Below are 10,865 nucleotides of genomic sequence, written 5' to 3'. Positions count from 1 at the left end.
TGCTGAGTCATTTCTGGAGTTTCTGGGGGATTTGACAGAATGGGGTTGTGATTAGTTACCGACAGTCAAGTGTCAGTCAGTGTCCCACCTCTTCTCCATATGGGCGGTGTTGCTGTGGACTTGACAAGATGCAGGATGCGTTGCCCGAGCATCAGTGGGTATTAGTGCAGAAGACTTCTCAGGATTATGAGTTTGTTCAAATATTTAATTTACATGAAGACATGAAAGAAAAATAATCTCCTAAAATAACCACATTTATGTTGATGTAAGCTATTTCACAACTTCTTTCATCTTCCTTTATTTACAGCAGCTTGTCATATCCAAGAAAGATAACATGCCTTACTAAATATTTCATGGCGATAAAAAAGTGTTTAAAAGTTGCTGTGTCAGCCTACCATGCAAACTTTCCTCAAAGCACTGATTCTGTTTGTCCAAGACTTTTCTTACCTAAAAGTGATTTTCTCTTAATGAGTTAGCACATTATGTGTTGCCTGGAACCCTTCAAATCATTCACTTTGAGTGTAATCTTCCATTAAAGGTGATTCACAGGGTCCTTTTGGTTGCTTATGGTTGAGGGCAGTGAATGATGTATGATTAATCCTGGCTCCCTTTGAAAACCACCGGCTAGCCCCGACCAATTCTCTAATTCAATTATCCTCGAAAGTCTTGATTGAAACATCATGCAGACATTAAAGCATTCCACACTGAAATGTTTCACTAAAGGCACAAGAATAACAGAGCAGCCTGGTGTATTTGTGGTGGATGCAGGGCCAGCTCTAGCCTTTTGGGGGTCCTAAGCAAAATATGGTTGGTTTTACAACAAATTTCCTGAAATTCTACACATTTTTAAATAGGGTGGAATTTTTTTATTTTTTATTTTTAGGCTAAATTCCTGCAATTCTACACATTTTGTCATGACTTATACCATGTTAATATGATATCTGAGTGAGAGTGACTAACAAAATCAATTGAGGCCCCCTGGGCATGTGCCATGTGTGCCCTGTCGGTAATTCGACCATGATTATGATAAGATATACTAAATTAGTCCATGCAAGATGGAAATGAGTCTTCTGCTTTTATCCAACCTGAAATTACAAGAGAAAAACTGCTGATGCACAACCAAATTCTGAAATGGCACCTAATGTTTTCTACTATTCTAACTCTCAACAGTAAGTTGAAACCCCGACTGAGTTCCTAGAATTATTTATATTTTATTTAAAATATGTGGATTGGGGGTCCCCTAGCGGTCGTGGGGCCTTAAGCGGTTGCTTATGTCGCTTATATCTAGTGCCGGCCCTGGACTGTAATGAGCCTGATTCTGTGAGTGGTGAGCAGTGAGAAGCGATGCTGTCTTGACTGTGGGCTAGCTAGCAGCAGACTGGTGGGTCTTCGCATCACAGAGAGGGGAGTGGTCTTTTGGACAGCTCAGACATTTCCATCATTGACCATAACTCATTGCAATCATGGCAGCCTATTAATAATGATAGGATCATCTTCATGTGGGAGAGTCTGGAAAATACTTTAGCAGAGTTGTGAGCCATGGACGTCACAAGAAGAAACAAGATGATAAAACACACTGTAGTCTTGGCAAAACAATCTCATATTATATTAACCACCATCATTAAGTATTAACTAAAGAATACGATCTATGCTCCTTTCATACTCTCTCTAACCATACGTTTGAATTTTTTAATCAAGGAAAAGCATGATGGATTTAATGGATTTGCATGTACAATGAAATAACTTTTTGTTGGACAGTCAATCCATGTAGTTAGGCCAAAGAGGCGTCTTTCAAAAGTTAAGAAATCCTAAGCCCCAAATTCAAATGAAAAATGCAAACTAGGTACGAAGTGAGGAGCATTTAAAACGTGCCAACTTTAGCACCTAGAGGCAGACCAGCAGAGATGAATTTGTATCAAAAGACCTCTCACATATATTCCTGTGAAAAGATTTACTGGATCAAGAGTGAATTCCTTGCCCCTCCAAGCGGTTACAGTTCTCCTTTGATGAAAGGAACCAAGCTGGGTTACTTGTTCCATCCCAAGATATCATCTTTCCTTCCTGAGAGAAACACACATTTGCTCTTAGTAAATCTTATTATTCTAGTGAATCCTGCCCCATCACCCCACAGATGCGTTCCAAATGGCATCCTATTTCCTACATAGTGTACTACTTTTGACCAGAGCCATGCGAGCCATGGTCAAGAGAAGTGCACTATACAGGGAATTGGGTGCCATTTGGGATGCACACTCTCACTCCAATAGACTCATTCTGGTTCATCTCTACAGACAGTATCCTGATGAGTCTTCAATCAGATCAGAGTGCTGTCTGGGAGAATTCCCTCAATACCTGCAGGATTAAGACGCTGATTGTCTGCCTGCTGTCCTGACAATGCTGGAGGGAGATGCTGCTCCCAGGAGGTTCTCATGAAGACAGACATGATGTAATCAATCTGCCTGCAGCGTTTAAACCTCTCTTTATTCTGGAAATGTTGCTCTACTCTTGGCCCCTGTCTCATGTCAAGAGCACACCACTTCTTTCTTAACATTACCAATAAAGGATAACATTTTTGCGGGACTAGTGGTGTTTTTTCCACGTTTTTCTGCTAGTAAATATAATGTGATTACTACTCAACTTTAGGGGAATGGTGTAGTTCATAAAAGTTCCAATCCTTATGAACTACTTCCTTACTTTATTTGGTAGTGTGATGCCTGTTTTTGATTAGACACACATATGGGAGCATGGATTTATTTTAATAGGAAAATTGTCAATCAGTGGTGAGTGTTTTGTATGTAGTGAAGTCAAATGTTATTGTTGAATAACAACAGTTCGACCGATGCATTCGGGGTATTAGTCCAAAGTGGCAGTTTGAGATCAGTTCATGGCTGTTTCTTGAGAGAAGATGGTATGAACAGCGATTGTCTGTCTGACAACACGAGGGATTTCCGGCTGTAGGTTAAAAGTGACTGTGGGTTGATACACTTCCACAAGTCCAGAGCCATTAGGGTATGGTAGGGCCCAAACTGCAGTCTAGGGACTGGATCTGAAAGACAGAAATAATACACTAAATACTGTTGTTGAGGGACTGTCGTCTTCATTTGCGTGTTTTCAAGAGTACCACTCTCTGGTTGTTATCTCATGAGAGCTCTTAGATAATAGCTGGTACAGTATATAAAACATGGCCTACTAAGTGACAAGGGCATTGTTGTTACCTGTTTTTACTCCATCCACCATTATAGGCATTCCCCCAGCCGTTTTGTTCTGACTTGTATTCTACCTGATTCTACCTGATCCTCCTCTGATAAAGGTAGTTGCTTAACACAGCATCACATCTTCCAGTCTAGCTGCTTATTGTCCCTCTCACACCATAAAGTGCTGGCTTCATTGATTGTCATAATGTGATGTAGTCTGCATTGAATTTGTCCAATGTGTCTTTTTTCTGTTCAGTGTTCAGTCTTGTCTCCCTGCTGTGCTTCCCTCAGTGAAGCTTATTGATTTGATTCTACTCACGGAACAATCAGGCAACAATGTGCTGCATCATTTTTGGTCCTGGGCACATTTTAAGCCTTTTATTCCTGGGGTCTGCGACCTTTCAGGTAACAGACGTAAAATGAAACATAACAGGATAATTATGCGACACCCCTGTGAACTTTAGTCAACAATGACAGTGGTAGACAATGGTAGACAGTGGTAGACAGTGGTAGACAGTGGTAGACAGTGGTAGACAGTGGTAGACAGTGGTAGACATGGGGAAAAACAGCCAGTGTAAAAAAAAAACAAATAAATGAAAGGACTTTTTGACTAGTGAAGCAGTCCATGAAATTGAAGTTTGAAGAATTGAATGACTTTCTTTGTTCTTTTTGAACTGTGGGGGGAAAAAGGGAAAGTGGATTGTTGTACCTCCCTTTCAAAGGTACTGAACCCTGCAATCAAACCATGCCTCATACGTTGGACATATGTTGGCATTTAATGCTTAGCTTATGTGTTAGCCATGGTAATTGGGAGGTATCAGCGGTATTAACTGTTTCTGGTCTCCCTAAAGCCATGTCTATCCCCACAGCACTGCAGATGTTCAGCAGCTTACCTAGTGTGTACCCAGAGGCCAAGGACAAACCCTAGATAGGTGGGACTATAGACTGGTACAGTGAATGTGAAAGAGACATTTAGAAAGCATCAAGGTTCTGTCTTTTTAGATGTCTGCATTGTAACTTGCGGTCAAATATATTACCATTTTCTGCCATGTCCTGAGGGGGGAAAACAATAAATGAAAGAAAGTAATCAAATTATCTGGAAAACATATTAACTTTGTTAAGTTATATTGAGTGCCATTTCTCCCCCTGGCTACTATTTATGTTTTAACTGGAAAGGAGCAAGAGAGATTCTTAAGGTATTCAGTGTTGTGGTGACCTCTGTGTAATCCAACTTGGCACTCTCCTCATTGGGTGAGAGGGGACATGAAACACTGTGTATGTTTTCCTTTTTTCCACAGGCATCTGTTGTGGCTGAGCAGTTCTTACAAGCACAGTTCTAATCCTGATACTGCCTAGCATACATGACAGCAGCAAGAAAGAGAGCTCAGCTAGTCCTTCTCAGCAGCTCACCTCCAGTCTGCAGACATGAATGACATCAAGTTGGCTCTGCTGGGCAGCGAGGGAGCAGGGAAATCAGGTAAATGCCTGAATGAATAATGTATGTGTTTGCATCATTAAGTATTTCTTTAACTGCCTAGTTTCTTGTATTTGACTGTAGAGGCTTGCAAGGTCTCCTAAATGAACAGAACAATTGAACTGCTTATTTCTATGCTTTGCATACGAACGTGTAATTTCCCTCAAGGTAAACAGTGTAACATTCTACAGTGTAGCCGTGACCAGAGGGAAATGATCACCTAGACAGATAGATAGAGATCGCTGCATGAGCTCCAAGCACAATGTTTTTAGATCATAACTCTAGAAGAGGAATGAAGTTGCTAGGTTTATGTAAGGTCTTGGAGAGAGGAAATTTAGATTGATGGTTGGAACATGCATCTAATTGATGAGGAATACGTTTTCTTGTAAGGCAGGGGAAAGTGCGATCCCTCAGGCTAACTGGAACATGTTCACCCAAGGTCTCTTGAGAGAGAGAGAAATGATACTGTGGTAGAAACTAATAAAAGTAGATGCAGGATAAAGCCCACTGCAGTGTTCAATCTACATGGAGGGGAGAGTGGAGAAGTGCAGAATAGGAAAACACCATGACTGAACAGCCCTGTTTTAGCTTACCAAACAACTGTTCAGGGTTCCACTACCAAGACCAAAGTATCCAAGCCTAAATTAAACTATTTGTTGTTTATGTTCTTGTTTCCTGTATATTAATACGCCTGTCTTACCCACGTCACATTTCTCCCTCTCCAGCTGTTCTGGTAAGGTTTCTGACAAAACGTTTCATTGGAGAGTATGCCTCCAACGCCAGTGAGTACACAGATTTCTCACCCATATTTAAAGTAGGGTAGTAATGTTTTTACAATGTCATATAGATATGCTCTCAGGACATAAAAATGCAATCTGTTGTATTCACAGTTACAGTCTGTTGCTACTGGCTGTTCACCAATGTCGTCAACTTAGGGAGTAAAACGTTTTATTACTTTATTACCCCTGGGAGTCTGACATGAATTGAAACACACATACTGCACAGTACAAGATCCACCAGGAAGTTAAGTATAGTTCACTCAGGCATTTTAATTATGAGTGAATTTTAAGTAATCATTTACTGATTTGACTATTCAAATGATTCTTCAAGTTCACATATAGTATGTGTTAACGCATGTTTTGGTTTAATGTGATATGCTTGGCCGAGGGTAACTTATAATTTCTGAATGAAGTCATTGGCATGTTGACATGTTCCCATTAGTCATCGCTTGTTTAACATGCTGGAAGATGGCTGCATTTGATGTTACAGTTTACACAGGGGCATATGACCTTTCCCTTAAATTAATTAACTCAGTCTACTTCATCAGAACAATCATGGCCTGGATGTTTGAGGCTTACAGTAATCATTATTTCATGGGATAAGTCTGTACATTACTATTTACATCAGATATGAACTATTGCACGTTTCCTATTACAATAAGTATGCTTTGAACTTGTGTTACAGACTCCTTATACCGTAAAAGGCTCTCCATCAAAGGAAGACTGTTACACTTGGAAGTATTTGATCCGTGTTCACAGGTATCTGATCTGTTCCCTGCATATATTCATGTGTTTTTAGCTCATGCCTAACATAGTAGTATCTAATGGCATGGGAAATAGATTGTATGTTGTGTTCTGATGTGATTTATGATAATCCCCTGTAGCTCAGAATACACTAGACACAATGATCAGCCCTTGGAAAGCAGAGACAGGCAGCACTAGAACATGTTGACTGCTTATGACAGCCGCATTCGGTACCCTTCATTCCCAAATGTTGGGTTTTATTATGATCCCCCCCCCCCCCCTGCATGTGCCACGTCTATTTCTATGGGCACAAGCACTGTTCATGACAAACTGTTCACACCCCTAATGTTGGTGGAGAGAATCTTGCAGGTTTAAAGCTTATTTCCAACCACTCCACACATTTTGTCATGGGGTGCAAAGAAAATGAAAGAGTTTTAAAGCAAATTTTCTTGCAATTCTATACAATTTGCCATGTCTAAGGTGTATTCGTGATATTTGAATGATAAAACAATTACAACAATATCTATGGGTTAAAAAAACGAAATAAGGGGCCTCCCGGGTGGCGCAGTGGTTAAGGGCTCTGTCGTAACCGGCCGCGACCGGGAGGTCCGTGGGGCGAGGCACAATTGGCCTAGCGTCGTCCGGGTTAGGGAGGGATTGGTCGGTAGGGATCTCCTTGTCTCATCGCGCACCAGCGACTCCTGTGGCGGGCCCGGCGCAGTGCGCGCTAGCCAAGGTTGCCAGGTGCACGGTGCACGGTGTAGCCTCCGACACATTGGTGCGGCTGGCTTCCGGGTTGGATGCGGGCTGTGTTAAGAAGCAACCTGGTTGGGTTGTGTATTGGAGGACGCATGACATTCAGCCTTCGTTTCTCCCGAGCCCGTACGGGAGTTGTAGCAATGAGACAAGATAGTAGCTACTACAACAATTGGATACCACGAAATTGGGGAGAAAAAAGGGGTAAAATAAAAAAAATAAATAAATAAACATTTTTTTAGCTGACATGTTCATCTGGACATTTCTGACAAGTTATAAATAGCAATGACTGACATGACAAGAGGAACTGATGATGCACTACCCAATTTCAAAATGGCACCTTGTGCAGTCTACTATTACAACTTTCAAGAATAAGTTTAAAGCCAGACTGAGTCAGCCAGACTTCTTATCTTGTTTCTCATTGTTGAGAAGGAACCTGTAAGTAAGCATTTCGTTGGATGGTGTATACCATTTGTATCCCGTACATACGACTAATACAACTTGAAACTATAATTTCTAAGTGTCAGTGTTATCCAGGCTCCTTTGGACATCCCTACCCTAAACCCTAACCTTAACCCCTACCCTTACCCATAACCATAGCCTTTACAAATGTCAACTTCAATGGTGTATGGGATGTCAGATATCATGGACCAATTTGTAAGCTCCTGTGGCAAGTCTTGTTCAAGTTGACAAGATGGCGCCGACAGACACGGTTGCCCCGTTTTTAGGTCAAAGACAACTTTGTATAAGCATTTCACTGCACCTGCCATAACACCTGCAAGTCTGTGTACGCGACCAATAAACGTTGATATGATTTAAACACAAGCTTGTACTCAACAGCTTCACCTCCCATTACTTTTCTCATTTTCCATAGTTCTCTGAGGGGTGAGGCTACCTAATAAAATGAACCTCCATTAAATAGTTTAAAGGTTTTGCACAGTTACCCTATTTCCTGTAAAGACCGACGCTGGAGATGAGAAGCAGGTACAGGGAGACAACATTTAATCAGGAACAGACAGGTAACACAACAGGACCAGCGTCAGCACACGGGTAAACAACGACAAACGACAATTAATGCTGAAGCCGGGAACAGAGCGGGGAACCAGACAGATATAGGGGAGGTAAACGGAGGTGATTGAGTCCAGTTGAGTCCAATAATCGCTGATCCGCGTGACGGGGGGAAGGCAGGTGTGCGTAATGATGGTGGCAGGAGTGCGTAATGCTGGGGAGCCTTTTCCCATGTAAAATAGGCTTTGAGTGACCAAAAGATCATTCATAATATTTTTTCCATTAGTTTCCATAAGTCAGGTAAGATGTGTGAGGATGTGTTTGTGATCTGTTGTCCACACCCTGTCCCCTGCCCTGTCAGAGTGGAGAGAGCAAATGTATCCTGGAAGAGCCGGTGGAGTGGGCCGATGGATTTATCGTGGTGTACAACATCAGTGACCGAACGTCCTTCCTCAACGCCCAAAACATCCTATGTCAGATCAAAGAAGCCCGTGGAGAGAGCTGCAAGGGGTGAGTGACTGTGACCTGCGACCCAGGGCCTGATGCCTACCGGAGGGAAGGGATTGGGCTTTGATGAATTAATGATTCCTATTCCTGGACAGACATTTATGCTAACAGGGACACACACACCAGTTAAAGTGGCAGGCTCCAACATGATTTTAACATTGTTGTACCATAGAGAGAATAGAAGTCGAAGTGAACACAAAAGGCTGTGTCTGTGATAGAAGTGTAGGCTTTTCCTTCTTGATAAACATGTTTTCTAGGATTTACAACCTCATTGCTCGACTTAGTTAATTATATGAGTAAATTATTTCTCATGTTCAATTGAATTTGCCCAGAATGGCTTGTATCCAATTATCTCAGAGGCGTTAATTAAAACATGATTAAATACTAGAGGAACTATTGGGATTCCACTGGACATTTGTTACATGACTTTAAGTGAAAGTAGGTTGCAGCCAGTCGACGGACACTGTGTGGAAGAGTGAGCTGGGACAGCTTGAGATGATAAAGACTCACATATGGCTCACAAAATGACATGGGTGGTCAGGCCTAATTTGTGTAGTGGGATTTTACTTCAGCTGGGTCCTGATGGTTTGACACTCCATGAAATAGATGTGAAGCAGAAGTCACCCTCGCTGTATATCAAAAGAGCACTTTGGGCGAAGGTCTGTCTGCATTATATAAACTCTCTGAAACTTCACTGAAGCCACCACTTGGCCTACTTGGTTCGTTTTCCTTTGATACTGTGGGCTGCTTCAATAAACATTTCAGTAGTTTATACAGCCTTACTAATTCAGATGAATGTGATGAACGTCAGATGAAATTCATGATGAGTCAGAAGAAACACATATTTTGATTAAGTTGATGATCATTTTAAGGAGGGAGGTTTTTTGACCCTGGTGTGCCTGTTTTGGACAGAGAGATGGACATCCCAATCTGCCTGGTGGGGAACAAGCAGGACCTGTGCCACGCCCGTCAGGTGTTTGAGGAGGAGGGTTGTGCTTTGGCTCAGGAGCACAGATGCCACTTCCAGGAGGTTTCTGCAGCAGAGGACTACCTGGAGATATCCAACCTCTTCACCAAGCTCATCCGCCACGTCATGGATCACCTGAAGTATCGGGCCGACCTCCGCCGCTACAGTGGCTCTAAGTCCATGGCCAAGCTCATCAACAATGTCTTCGGAAAGAGGAGGAAATCTGTCTGAAGGTAGGGTGCTCATGTGGACGTTGATGGGATGTTTGATTGGGATGACTTGTGTTTATATATTGTGGACGCCTGGGTTGTTGATTCTGATGAACACTTATTGTGATAGGGACAGGGACAGCTCTGTAAGTTTGAATGACATACGTCATAGTCCAGACTTTACAGTGGTGGAAAAAGTACTCCAATGTCATACTTGAGTAGAAGTGAAGATGTCTTAATAGAAAAGTAAAAGTGAAAGTCAACCAGTAAAATACTACTTGAGTAAAAGTCTAAAAGTATTTGGTTTTAAACATACTTAAGTATCAAAACTAAAATTATTAATAATTAAAAAAGCCTTATATTATGCAAACCAGATGACACAATTGGTATATTTTTATTTATTTACGGATAGCCAGAGGCACACTCCAACACTCAGACATTAATTTACAAATGAAGCATTTGTGTTTAGTTGGTCCGCCAGATCAGAGGCAGTAGAGATGTCAAGGATGTACTCTTGATAAGTGTGTGAATTGGACCATTTTCCTGTCAAAATGTGACAAGTACTTTTGGGTATCAGAGAAAATGTATGAAGTAAAAAGTACATTATTTTCTTTAGGAATGTAGTAAATGTAAAGGAAAAAGTAGTCAAAAATATAAATAGTGAAGTGCAGATACCCCCCAAAACTACTTAAGTAATACTTTAAAGTATTTTTACTTAAGTACTTTTGTTGATTGTGTAACATCTACGTATTTAGCAATGACTGACCCTATTTAGTGTCATGTTTGTCATGTAATCAAATAATTGTTAATGAATTACTTTCCAAAAGTAGTTATATGGATCAAAGAGCACAACATATTTGAGTTTGCATCAAGGAATATGCACCAATGTCTACCTCTCAGAGGGGACAGTAATAAGGTGAGAATTATGGGTAACACTAACAACATCTTATGGCATATGACTTCACATAAATCCTATTGAATTTCTGCTGTGGCAGTATTACATGGGCTGTTTCTAATTTTAAGCTGTAACAATGGGTAAAATTGCTTTTCCGTGGAAAGGAACGTAAGCAGCTAGTATATTCATTCCCTACATAGCAGTAAAGGAATGTGCAGCTATTTGTTTTGCATGTACATATTCTGTTGATTTCCTGTATTCAATGTGTTTGCTGATGTATCACAACTTTGGATAGTACAAGCAAATGTCTGTGATTGTGTTTTGCATAAAAACAA

General features: G+C 41.1%; 1 protein-coding gene across 1 annotated transcript; it reads left to right on the top strand.

The window, feature by feature from the left end:
* Positions 1-4,502: 4,502 nt before the first annotated feature.
* LOC110526557 (ras-related and estrogen-regulated growth inhibitor-like protein) lies at positions 4,503-10,140 on the top strand. The gene is made up of 5 exons (XM_021607620.2): positions 4,503-4,668; positions 5,391-5,447; positions 6,130-6,203; positions 8,314-8,462; positions 9,372-10,140. The coding sequence occupies exons 1-5, from the start codon at positions 4,617-4,619 to the stop codon at positions 9,655-9,657; spliced, it is 618 nt and encodes a 205-aa protein (XP_021463295.2). The 5' UTR covers positions 4,503-4,616; the 3' UTR covers positions 9,658-10,140.
* The last annotated feature ends 725 nt before the right edge of the window (positions 10,141-10,865 follow it).

This window comes from Oncorhynchus mykiss, chromosome 6 (genome assembly GCF_013265735.2).
Source record: "Oncorhynchus mykiss isolate Arlee chromosome 6, USDA_OmykA_1.1, whole genome shotgun sequence".
NCBI lineage: Eukaryota > Metazoa > Chordata > Actinopteri > Salmoniformes > Salmonidae > Oncorhynchus > Oncorhynchus mykiss.
This window is presented reverse-complemented; position numbering and strand designations above follow the sequence as displayed.